At 37.9% G+C, this 13,408-nt stretch overlaps 1 protein-coding gene across 2 annotated transcripts in view; it reads right to left on the reverse strand.

The window, feature by feature from the left end:
• DENND3 (DENN domain containing 3) overlaps nucleotides 1–13,408 on the reverse strand; it is a 40,375-nt gene that overhangs the window by 17,422 nt on the left and 9,545 nt on the right. For both annotated transcript variants that reach the window (XM_072851819.1, XM_072851820.1), the window contains 6 exons: nucleotides 10,230–10,341; nucleotides 8,496–8,615; nucleotides 6,792–7,010; nucleotides 5,242–5,363; nucleotides 4,612–4,767; nucleotides 1,744–1,840 (listed from right to left, as the gene is read on the reverse strand). In XM_072851819.1, the coding sequence (XP_072707920.1) occupies nucleotides 1,744–1,840; nucleotides 4,612–4,767; nucleotides 5,242–5,363; nucleotides 6,792–7,010; nucleotides 8,496–8,615; nucleotides 10,230–10,341 (826 nt within the window). The remainder of the gene's footprint in view (nucleotides 1–1,743; nucleotides 1,841–4,611; nucleotides 4,768–5,241; nucleotides 5,364–6,791; nucleotides 7,011–8,495; nucleotides 8,616–10,229; nucleotides 10,342–13,408) is intronic.

A 13,408-nucleotide genomic window follows, 5' to 3' on the forward strand; every position in this document is an offset into this window, starting at 1 on the left:
TCCCCAAGGCTGTAGCATTGCATGAGGTGGTTGTGACCCAAGTGCAGGACCCAGCACTTAGCCTTGTTGAATCTCATACAATTGGCCTTGGGCCATCGATCCAGCCTGTCCAGGTCCCTCCCAGTTCAGGGTAAGAGTCTTCCAAACAATTATTTTTTCATTTAACTAAGGTAAACTTTTTATTTGGTTAATAATCTTGACACTTAAAAAAAAATCACAAGAGTTTATAACTTCGGGGTTTGGCTTGCTGCATCGAGACCAAATTCTCCTAGAGCACTGTACGTGGCTAGACACAAACCCTTAAAACATGTAAATTCTGTTTTTCACATACACAACAGTTTAGCTTAATTATTTGAAGGCAAATATTAATTTAATCAGGTGGAAACAGTTTAATGTAAAATAACAGTCTCAACTGCAAGGATTAAACTCTCAACCTTCCCACTTTTGGGTAAAGTACCCTAACATTGCAAGATACTCTTGCAGGAACCTGTGTACTCTTAGTCTCTCTTTCTCTCCCTGCTCCTTTCCTTCTGTTCCCCCTTCCTTTCTCCTTCCTTCTGACCCAAAGGATCTCCAACCTTTGAGGGTCAGTGACAGTCCTACACCAAGGGCCCAGAGAACTAATCTAAATCCTACAGTCTAGTGTAGAGTGTCCTACCAAAAGAGTGTCCTACCAAGACACTCTTTTTAATGAAGAAATGAAACCCACCCCATTTCCTTTGGATATACAAAGCCATTACATAAAAGGCAGACTCATGTACCAGTACTGTCTACGTTCCAGAGGAAAACAGACCTGCATCCTTCATAATCACCTGGTTCACTGTATACACTGGGTGAAAATTGAGTCATTCTGGAGCTTCAGCAGATCAAGCTTATGCTAATGGCAGGATCAAGCTGATCAGGGCAGGTGCAAAAGGGACTCAGGGCTTGTACGGAAAAACTCCAACCCATACAGGGTTTCAAACTCAGGTAAGTATCTGAGAAGGTGAGTTAGCAAAAGGGCTAAGAAAAACTAAGTGGGGATTTCAGGTTGTTCTTTAGCCTCTGGCACTATGAGGCCTGGCCTGAGGCTACGCACTATTTGAGTATTACTTCATAGGCTTCACCAGCACATAAAAGCAAGCTACGGTTATACTACCTGGTAAAGCACGTCAGCTACATCAACTTATGTCCCGTATGCCCTGTCACACCGCAGGCCCTAAGGACACCAGTGTCACTCATGTGCTCAGAGTCAGCAGCATGCCTTCACTGTGACGCATTGTGGGAAACAGATGCATGGCCTGGAGCCAAGCAGGCATCCTCAACTCCATGCCCTGTTGCTCAGGCTGCAGATAAAGCAGGTACTTCGATTTGTGTCATTTGAGCTCCCTTCTGCTGTGCTCACAGGCTTGCTGAAAACTCATGTCTACATATGGGCTTCGGTCCAAACAGTTTGGACAGGTGCCTGTGCTTAAAATACAGTTTAGATGTAGCTTTACTGACCATCTGCCATAGGTTAATCTCACTCCCGAGGAATTACATTTAATTTGCTCTGGAATTACATAGTACCTTACTCTCCAAAATACTGTCTACTATTTTATCTGTTTATAGCAAATAAAATAAATTTGGTAAAACATTCTGTGAAAGTTGGAGGTTCAACAACACCACACAGACCAAACTGTGACCATTCTATTAATTTTTGGCATTAATCCTAAAATACAGATTAATAACAGAGAATCACAACATACTTAACACTGAATTTACCTTTTTGTAAAATGGCTGGTCTCTGATTGCCCTTGTTTTCAGAAATTCATCACTGTTAAACACTCTATGTTCGTAATTTAGATGGTCTTTTACCTCCCTGGAGACAAAAATAAAGAAATAGATAAATATGCTTGGAGATTTGTAAGCAAGTTGCACTTTTGCAGTAGCAGCAGCCCACTGGTACTACTAGAAATACACTGCAGCATCACAAGGCAAAATAGAAATATGCTGCAGTATCAGAAGACATGCTCAGTCTTAATGAACAAGTCTGAGTTACTGAATCATAGAAAAAGAATGCAAACTCTTATAAGACAGGCTACCTGCTGCCACTGCCATTTCAAATCAGCAAAATCACTGAGAGACTGTGGGATCAATTTTAGTAGCCCACAGAAGAGAATCTGTATATTTAAGTCATGACTTAGGCTCCAATCCTGGAATTACCTTTACATACAGAGTTCCTGAATCACATACAACCCATCTGGAGCACTAAAAAGACAAGTGTACCTATCCACAGAGGCAATTTGAAAGATGTGATCTGACCTCACACTGTCCCATTACATTGCATCCATAACATGCACATGAAATATTATAGGTTACGTAATTTTTTGCTGCACTCTCAAACTCTCCTCATAAAGGCAGCAATAACTGGAAATTGTGTTAAACTAAAGAACTTAAACAGAACTACTGAAATAAAAGAGAAAGCGAGATAAAGAACCAATGCATATTTTAGTATATGCATGGTGATAGCAGGCAGCGGAGGCCCTATACTATCCCTTGTAAACCAGACATTAATAGTAACTTCCGCGCCCTAAAGGCGAGCCAGAACAAGTTGTTTCAGGAGCAGAAAGTGGGAAGTTTTCAGAAAAAGGCTGCTCTCTGAACTGAAGTCTGTGAGTAAGAAACAATAGTTATTTAAGCTAGATATGTGCAAGTGGCTAAAATCAGGGCTCCTTTTATTATTACATCTTATTTCTTCTACTTACGCTGGGTATCAAGGAATAAGAAATTCCCATTAAAACATGTGAACGAAGAAAATAATTTGGTGAGCTAAAATTTGAATGTAAGCACAAAAGGGGAATCTCATACCCATGCATAGACCTGACAGAAGGCCTATACATCGCTTGTTTTTCATAAATCAGTGACAAAAGCCCATTACCAGTTTATCAAGAAAAAAGATGGTTAGTAAAAGTATATAGTTCTATATAATTCTACATAATTTAGCACTGTTTGCTTTAAACATGGAACCTCCACGCACACATAAATACTACAGTGCTTCACTGAAGACAGCAGCAACTGGCAGCACAACTGCATCAGAGATTTACTTTCCTTCACTCCTGGACGCTGGTAGATATAGCATTAGAAGATAGAAGAAACAAGGCTGAAAAAAAGAACAAAGAAAGAAAGTTTGAAGGAAAGAAGAAAGAAAGCAAGAAAAGAATCAACCCCTTTGCAAAACATATTATCTCTTAGAGAGCAAAGCATCCGTTCATCTTTTGTAGCCAAGCATTTAGTGTGTCAAAGAGTTCAAGCTGCCAGCAGCAAAATGCATTTCTCCTCATCTTTATCTGGAACATATTGTTGCCAAACACTGAAATCCACCAAATCCCACAGTGGTAGCACATCAGGTTGTAAATGCATTTCATTCTCCTTATCCAGCGGTGCTAGCTGTAAAGTCCGTTCTACCCTCCATACCCAGCAGCTATTGTCCCCCTGGAGGACCCAGACACTTGTATGAACACTCCCCAAGCTGATCCAACAAAAGCGAGCAGGTTAACAGAGACCTGGTATTTGGACTATATAAATTAACCCAGCACCTTCTGACTGAAAGTGTTAGGGAGCATTCACGTGAGCAATTCGGTAGCTGATCCAAAGGGGAGCACCATCTCCAGCAAGAGGCAGCAAGAAATAGCTGGGGATGGTTATCTGCACAGCTATTTGCAGACCTCTGTCCATATAATCAGATTCTTTAGGAACACCAGGTAGGCAGTTTCATTTTCATGGTCAAGTATGTTAGTATCTATGTAAAAAGAAATGAAGCCTATACAAACCAGCCATCAATTTGCTGCACTTTTTTGTACAAATCACCTACCACACTTCCATTGCCTCCCCAAATACAAGCAAATAATAGCAGGATTTACAACCAGTACCCAGATAAAGCAACTGTGGGTATCAACACATTAGACTAGGTTAAGAAACAAGGAAAATTAGCGTAGCCGGACCTTTTTCTAGAGGGGGAAAAAAAAAAAACCAAAACCAAACCTACTCCACATCATTAATAAAATGTCACTCCCATTTTACCCAGAAATACCCAGAAGTTCTTGTGCCAACTCTGTCCTTGAGCTGAAACAGCTCCCCTTCCTCCTTCCTTCTCTTGTGGTTGCAATCTCCAGATATCTCATCCCTTCTCAGAATTTGTACAGTTAGCCAAAACACACCCAAGTGTCCTGAACTCCCGATCCTGCTTTCAGCTCTTCTACCCTGTCCCAGTTCAAATTCATTTTTCTCTAACAGGAGTGACTAAGACTGTTTCCAGTTACAAATTAATATCCGTACTAGGCCTTAAGCTCTTCCTAATTATGAAATGTGAGGACCGCAGTTCTCTTCCTGTAATCTTTATACAAGAGACATACAGGTTCAAAATTAGAACAGTTTTATCTAAGATGTCCTAGCAATGTCTATGTACCTGAATACATTAATTATTGATATTCCAGCAGGCTACCAGGACCTCCTTCACATTCCCTCACAAAACTTAAGAGATTTACAAAATATCTATAAAGCAAGACAAAATAAAGAATATTTTCAGCAACAGTGGAAGTGTCTTAACCTGTACCATATGCTTTTATAATAAAAAATACTATATCCACTCACCTGAAGATATTAACAATTAACTGCAAAGTTGTTTGCTGAACTTCTGTATTCAGTTTCTGTTGCCAAGCTCTTCTACGCATTTGGAGTTCACTAAGATCTGTGCTGGCTGGGAGATGGCAGAGCTCTAGATCATAATGCATCTGAAGACTCTCCACTCTACACAGAGAAGAAAATTATCGAGTTACATCCTAACACCAACAATTTTTTTCATACCTTTTAAAGAAAAAGTCATTTAGGCCTCACGCATCTTACAGCTAGAGAAAGTGCAAGATTGATTTGCAAGCGTTGACAAGCTAACAAGATTCCTGGAAGTCCTACTAGCACATGTAAATCACAGTGCACTCAGTCTTCTGTGTAAAGAACAGTAAAGTTCAGAGAATAATCAGTATCAGTAATAAAAAAGAAACAAGAATTCCAGGTATTGCAAAACAATATGGTTATGATTAAAACTGCTGAAAGTTACTTTTTAATTAATTAATTGAAATTTTCAATTTGCCCTTATCAAGTACAGTGTTTTTATATGAATGAAATCATATAAGATAATAATTAATAATACAAAATAAAAAACTTAGAAAGAGGGTCAAACATAATTTATGCACTAAGATAAACACAACTTCAACATCTTTTCACCTTTTTATGAAAGTTTCTGCTGCTTGTGCTGGAACATCTGGAATTTCAGGTTCCTCTTCAGCCATTTTTGAATGTGTAATATCTCCATTATCTATATTAATTAGAATTAAGTCTTCGGTTTCCTTTTAACAAAAGAAAATAGAATGACTGTAAATATACTTAGATTGTAAAAACATTTACTTCTCCTTTATGTATTCCTCAGACAGTGAATTATTTCAGCAAGAAGGTAAACCAGAAAAGGATTGACTTTTTTCCCCAACTAGAAGATCATATTCTAGTTGAAAGTCTACTTTCAACAAAAAAAAGTCATTAAATTAATAGATATTAATCTCAGTACATAAACATTTGGTAACCTAATATGCACTTCATGTAGTATTAAATTAATACTAAATCTCTAAGCCCATCCTTGAAAAGGTATACATTATGAAGGTATGTACAAAACCATATATATGTACACAAAGAAGCTCTCAGAAAGCTTTCTCCATTCAGCACCTACTCCTGTACTTAGCCTGTGGGATGACAGGGAGAGAAGGGTTTATATATTAGTCTCAAACACAGAAACACATGCTAATGCACAAAGCATCACATGGAGGTAAAGCCCATGCTGATCTCTCAGGTTGCAATTTCAATAACCTTAAAGATCAGACTGCAACACAGTGTATATATAAGCAAACACAAAATCTTTCAAATTATATCAAAGAAAAGTGTGTTCTCTAATCTGTACTTATTTCTGATAGTGACATCATCTTACCACTAACTAAAATAAATACTTACCTGCTTCATTTTAACTTAATTCTTTGTTCATTTTGAACTAGATGGACCAGCTTCACTTTGGCTTATAATTAAACAGATTCATCTAATATAAATTTACATAATTTTTCTGTGTTCGGTTTTGAACACTCACAGAAACCCTATGTGACACCCTCAAAAAAGTATATTCACATTAGCCCTCCACTATGAAGCTGAATTTTTCTTAAAGCTTTTTGGGTAACCAAGATCAATGTTACCCACTGAAAGAGGCTTAGTTAAATAAGATTCTAAAAAAATAAGCCAAAAAAACCTTCAGAAAAACTGTGAGATTATATTCTTTACATCGCTTTTTCTTTCTTATATTATTAAATACTTAACTCCACTACGGGGAACAGCAGCATCATTAGAGTATTTTCAAGTACATGCTCAATTCTTAACCCAGATGCCTGGAAAAGGCACCTAATTCATGCCACACAACTCTGAGCCAAAAATACACTCACCGATCTGAAGGGAAACTATTTACACTATAAAAACAACATGTAAGTAGAATTTTTCCCCAAATGAAACTTGAACTCACAAAAATCATGATATTATCCTGCAAAGAAAAGAAAGGTAAGGGATACAACAGTAAGTTTTTTCCAGTAAGCCAGTGGTTACATCAGTATGGTTCCATCACTTTTCATTTCTTCACTTCTCACACATCTAAGTAACAAAAGCAAGTTTCTAGATGCATCTAAAAGAAGTAAGAGGACAAGTGCACTGCAAGTGAACAGCAAGAGTGGTAACTGTCTGAAACATACCGTGCTAACTTCTTCAAAATGATCAATATGACATCCCATAAGAAAAGATGTTGGAGCCATTACAAAATCCAGCATTTGACGAGACAGAATAGGCACAAAAGTGTGTTGCCACTGAAGAGGATGAAGGTACAACATAAAGCATTCAGCAACGAGTGTCAACAGAGCCCAATCAGAAGAGAAGAAAACTATTCTCTGCTCAGTCAAAATACAGGTCATAATCTGGAAAAAAACAAAATGCTACATGTTTACAAAGAGTTATATCTAGAACATACTAGATATGCACAAATATTTCATCTGCTTGCAAAACTCAGCCTCACAAGTTCTGTTTTCTAAGAGCTACCTTACATATTTATAAATTGAAATAATGTCCACTGAAGGATTCTTACAAAATTAAGAAGAGAGGAAAACACAAAAGGAGAGAAAATTTAATTGACACTGAAAGTCAGTGAGAGTTTTGCCACCAATGTCAACAAGGCTAGGATTTAGCTGGAATTACTGAGAAGACCTGTCGCCTTTCTTTCACAGTATTAGACTGTAAAATGCCTGTAAAAAGTACCCAGATGAAGAATATAAGCAAACCTGTCTTTGATGATGAACACAAAGACTGTCTAGATTTTAGACATCTCAGCCAAACATCTATTCAAGACTCTAGCTAGTCACATTCCTTACAGTGCCAGTGGAGAGCCGTGATTTCACAGAGCAATTCAGGAAGCTATCTGGAGATGTCCACCCTTTTCCACTGATAGAAAGGGACCCAATTGCATCTAAGCACCAAACTCAGATGCCTCAAGTTAGGTGGGATGAATTCAAGCCAAGAAGACTAATGGCACATGTGGGACATCTCGCAGCGGTGCCAACACATAAAACTCTGTGCTCAAGATGCACCAGTTGCAGAGGACCATTTAGGATTTAGAATTGAATAGAATAGACTATTTCAGTTGGAATTTTTATTCATAATGTGCACATGCGGGCAGAAGCCTGCATGGGTGGAAGAATGGGCATATCCAGAAAAATAAGCCAGTATTGCCTGCTTTCGGGACTGAGGTTACGAGCACCCCTGGAAAGAGGCCTCCAATCTGCTCTTTTTAGAGGAACTGGCACCAACAATATTGATGACATCGAGCAACCTAATTTAACTTCATAAGTGGCCTTTGAGCAGGGAGTTGGATCAGGAAACTTACAAAGGATGCTCCAAACCAAAATTATTGTACCATTCTATGAAGCACTGAAAAAATTATTTGCAAATAGCTTTTTGTATTTTCTTGTCTTTCTACACCATTTACACTTTATTTATATGAGAGTGCCAACTGTTACTAATCCATCCTACAAGTCCCTTTCTTACACATGAAAAAGGTTCTTATGAATCTTGTAGAAATGCATGTAATGAGAATTCAAAATAAAATCTGACAATCGGCTTGGGTATTTATATTTTAAAATATACTCTTAAGAAATTTAGAATCTATTGCTAACCCACAGGAGAAAGAAATCCAGTATGACTTAATCTAATCTGATCTATAAATAACAAAATATCTTAATAAGAAGTATATTTTATTGTGCCATATGTCTAATATGCAGAACTAACACTATTCTGGATTCCTGGGTTTATAATGTTTTTTGGGTAACTAAACATCTTGATTTTTTTAAAACCACAAATTACTAGTACTGTCAATCTCTAATACATTTTAAAGTATCAATTAGTTTTACCTGCAGGACCTGTTCTGGCTTGAAACACAGCAACGGAAGATGAAGATCCAAGTCAATAATTGGACTGTCTGGATCCTCTCGTGAAGGAATTATTATTTGAAGTGGTTTCATATTAAATACCTGTAATAACAGATGTTTTCCATTTACTTCTTGATGAAAATGTTCCCACAACAGATTTAATTCTGGATTTTAGTTCCAACTACAAAATATTAACATTAATTGAGAGCAAGAAGACAGATATTTGCATACTGCAGAAAACTGAAATAGAAAGAAAGGGAAATATTAAAAGACATAATAACTAGCTTGAAAGATTAACATGGACTTTGTCTCCTTTCATTCTCATAGGTTGTTTAGCCAATAAAACTTTAAATATATATATATTATTTTAACAAAATTAAACTCGCTTTGTTATAAGCATAATAAAATAATGCAATTTGTAGATACAACTGGGAAATCAAAAGTATTGATAAAATTAATACAGGAAATAGAAAAAATATGAACAAAAGAACTGAGCATAGCTGCTCAAGTTAAGAAGATAGAACAAGCCAAAACAAATGAGCTCTTTCAGTGTTTCAAATACTCCAGCTCAAATCTCTGGGGGCCAGATCCTGCACGTGCTCCATATTTCAGCACTTAGAAGCTGCTTCAGCCAATCATTCAGACAATTTTCCAGCTACGCTATTTTTTCCTCTGCTCCTAAACCCTCATCCCAGGGTCAAGGAAAGCAGCTAAAGAGAAGTCCATGGCTGAAGCACTGTTTTCCTCGTAGCCATTTCAGTAGACAAAAGAGAGAGTGTGCAGAAATCACTGACTCGGCTAACATATACCTTGACTTGGGAAGGGTTATAAAGAAGAAAATACAGCCCACACATCTCAGCTTCTACATTGAATACAAATGTTTATGTGAGTTTCTCTTCTCAGCTAGGTCTTATCCAGGCAGCAGCCAATCCAGAACATTTAATCCACTCACCAGAACATATAATCCACTACACACTGTGCTGCTTCCCCAGAGTCATTCAGACACAAGAAAAGCACAAGTCCAGAGCTGTACATGTTGTTCCAGCAACTTATTTCTTTGGCCTCTTTTCTCTCACAGCGACTGCACTACTTCTCAGTCACACCACTGCACGTCCACCCATCACACAATCATGATGACAGCCACGAGCATCCGCATCAGACAGCATGTCTCAATATCAGACACAAGACAGGGAACTCCCACACTTTGGTTGAGTGTTAGTTACATGATTTACTGGAGTTTATACATGTGTACTCAACGAGATGGCAATGGCATACTGTTCAGGTGAAAGGTAAGCTTCCATTCTTACAGAGCAGTTACAGGCTGAAGCTTCCAACTGCTTCTAGTAGAGATTATGTGCACTGCCCTTCTAGAAACCAAAATCTAGATTATGCTGTCCCCAGACCTACCCAGGCATCATCTCAGACAGTAAATAACTGGCATGAGCCAAATCCATCCCAGAACAGTATTAAAAATTAAACAGTATGGCCAACTGCTATGCCAGTGCTCAAGCCTGCACCTTGGTCACACCATTATTTCATGTACTAATAACGCATAGCCTTATTTTCAAAGCACAGGTATTGACATCAGTTTTATATCAGCAAGTAAAATCTCTGACCTGACAGTGAAGAATTTTCCCCAATTTATAGAAAACAACATCTTAGTACTTTATAAGACATAATGTTAAAGTAATTATGAAATTCAGCATCAGTAATTACCAAGTGGAGTGGTCCTGGTGGCGGGCTGGGTATTAAAAATAATTTTGCTGCAAATTCTTTTATGTGCTCCTCAACATCTAAATCCTTGAAAGGTCGCAGTTGCACTAGTAAACTGAAATTAAATTACAGAAAATTACTTATAGAGAGTAACATGCAAACAGAAAAAAAAAAAGCCTTTTTGCTGATAAGCTAGAACTAAAAAAAAAAAAATTAGGAGCAACGCAGCTATTATTCCAGCTAATTAATTTCTAATTTATTAGACGCTTTAGCAGTTCCATTTGATTTTAATGATGCTGCTGTGTCAGAAACAGGTTTTTTTACTTCTGTGCATAACATACTACTGCATCATATATATCAGAGGATGCAGATAGCACACTGGGTCTCATGACGGCAAAGAAAACCTAAAGGTGAGACGCAGCTAAAGGAAGTATCTTTATAGAGATTGCTTGCGGAACCAAACACCCGCAGCTGCAACATACTGCCATAGTGTTTCTCCCATCCCAAGCATAAGACATCAGCTCTGGGATGGAAAACAGCATCAGAGGAAAAGAGAGGTTGTAGACATGGGCTTAACTGCAGAAGAATGTAAAGCAAGAGCCATATTTAGCATAAGGCCTAGGCCTGCATGAACACTGCTCTTTGCTATTGTTCCTACCCATACAAAGAACAAATACTGTTGTGCAAACCTATCAACTGTTTCTATTTTAGAACTGTATTACCCTAGCTGTGTCAAAGCCACAAAGGTCATGCAGTTTATATTATATGCCAGATCAATTAATCAACATTTAAACATACACGATATTAAGACTGCAAACCATTAAGTCCAATGGCATTTCTGAAATGTAACAATTAAGAAGTTACATATTTGCAGTCAGAAAGGGCATTTTGTTCAATATAAGATTCACATTCGTGTTTATAGCAAAAAAAAGAAAAAAAAAGACCCCAAACCTTTACAAAATCAGAAATTTAAGCCTGCAAATCTATATATACAGAAACTAGGAACTTAATATGGTTATATTCTCCCTTGAGGTTTTATTTCAGTTTGCAGTTTTACTGGTTTCCTGCAGAAGAATACTTGCTCTTCAGGAAGAAAGTGGTCTAGAAGGCAACTGAATAGGTCAAGAGATATATTGGAATCCAGGACATTGTATTTGTGTATGGCATTTAGATTCCTGAATAAGAATATTCTGTCATATATTACTGAGCTTTTAGCTGAATGAATGAGACATTTAAGTTTACTAAATTCACATTTGGAAACTGCCCTGGGCTGAGTACTAGGCTGTTACACATATTCCCAAAAAGCCCATCAACTATTTAGGGGAGCAGAGGAGGCAGGGGGAGGAGAATTTAAGAATTATCAAAGAAAACCAGACAGTAGAGCCATCAATTTAAACAAATATGCTGTCACACTTAGTAATGCCTTAGATGTGGCCTAACAGCATAGGTAAACCTGATTTTTGTTTGTTTGCTTGTTTGTTTTGAGACAAAAAGCACATATCAACACACCCAGTAAATGCTTCAACAGAAACAACCTGACCCAATGCTCAAAAAGCAGCAGATGTACAGAAAGGACAGTAAGAGCTCCCTAATCAGCACACTGTGCCCATTAATGCACCGTAATAGCAGCTGACAGCTCTGCACTCCAAACGTCTGCAGCAATAAATGAAGTAATCTCTGAAGCATTAAAGCAGAGAGCTAAGGAGTTTATGAAGCTTCCATTACCTCTATTAACTGTCCACAGACAGATGTTTCGGAAAGCAAGAACGTCTAAGAATAGGTCCTTTGTACTGCCTCAATGCTGAGCTATTTGCACACTTCCACCTTTTCTCAAGGCAGCTGAAAGGACTCATACACAGGTTGGAAGATTTACTGTTTGAATGGAGCCTATTCATCCATCCAAGACGGGAGTTCATCCGGAAGGAGATTACTGCCAGGAATATTTCACTTTTCATGTAGTGTAACAGACTGAGGTAAAACTACCTGTGCAAGGTGCCAAAACATCTCAAATTAAAACTGAACCTTTTCAAATAATTACATAGAATAATCCAACAGCCGCAGTGTTGTGAAATGGTCTAGATGCACATCTGCTTGCTTTGGAGAGAGGCAGACACGCTCCATTCAAATAGTTCTGGATTTGGAAGCACTGTATGCTAGTAATATGTGAATTAGTTATAAAATTAATTACACAGAATATGAAGACCTTTGTTACTATGATGAAAGTTTGCAAGTTCCCCTTGCAGTTCAAAGCACGTAAACGGATTTATAGTTTTGACATTGCCTTTGTATCTCAGTTTGGTCTCAGTTTTCAGTTGTGATATCTACTGTACTCTGCCATTTGAAAAAGTTCAGGAAGCCGGGTTTTATCTGGGAATGCTTATGACAATAAAATACTTTTGAGGACTCTTCTGAATGACAACAAGTACCACCCCACTTCTAAGCAATCCTGTGCACTGCAGGTGCTGGAGAAAATAAGCTATGCACAGCAGAATTCTGTAGGAAATATTTTGCTGCAGAAGGTCCTGAATAGAAGCAGAACCCCTTCAGATGCTACTTCAACATCAGGCCTTCATTAGCAATAATAAATAGTATTTTTTTCACTGGTTCTCACGAAGAAAGGGCTACACACTAGAAATACGTGATTTGAGGTCCACCAGCATTTTCAAATCCCCAGACTTCCAGAATGATTAATCAGTTGAAGCATCCTGCAGAACACCACTGAAGCATACCAAGGATACAAGTGTGCTGTTGAACGTGTTATTATTTGTTAAGTATAAGCGGCACTACTACTTGAGTACATTCAGTCAATGAAAACATTTAATTAGATTTTTAACCCATTGGCCACCTGATTACAGCTAAGGCATCTGAATCGAAAATAACTCCCTTTCTGGTTTACAGGAAAATACTGTCAATGTTTTGCAATGTTACAAAAAGCTGAAACACCCCCAGCTGTACAGCTGCTCAAAATATACTGAGGTCTTTACTGTAATTGCTTATATTCCATTCTGAACAGCCACACATCCCAGCAGTTGTTTCATGCCATATGGAAAAATTTCAGTAACACAACCAAAATAAGGAAAAACGGTACCTCTCCACTCCTTCCTTTCCTCCCACTCAATACTCTGGCACAGTAAAATACTTTTTTTTTTAAAAAAAAAAAAAGGAAGGGCTGAAGGGCAGAC

The sequence above is a fragment of the Ciconia boyciana genome, chromosome 2 (genome assembly GCF_034638445.1).
Source record: "Ciconia boyciana chromosome 2, ASM3463844v1, whole genome shotgun sequence".
NCBI lineage: Eukaryota > Metazoa > Chordata > Aves > Ciconiiformes > Ciconiidae > Ciconia > Ciconia boyciana.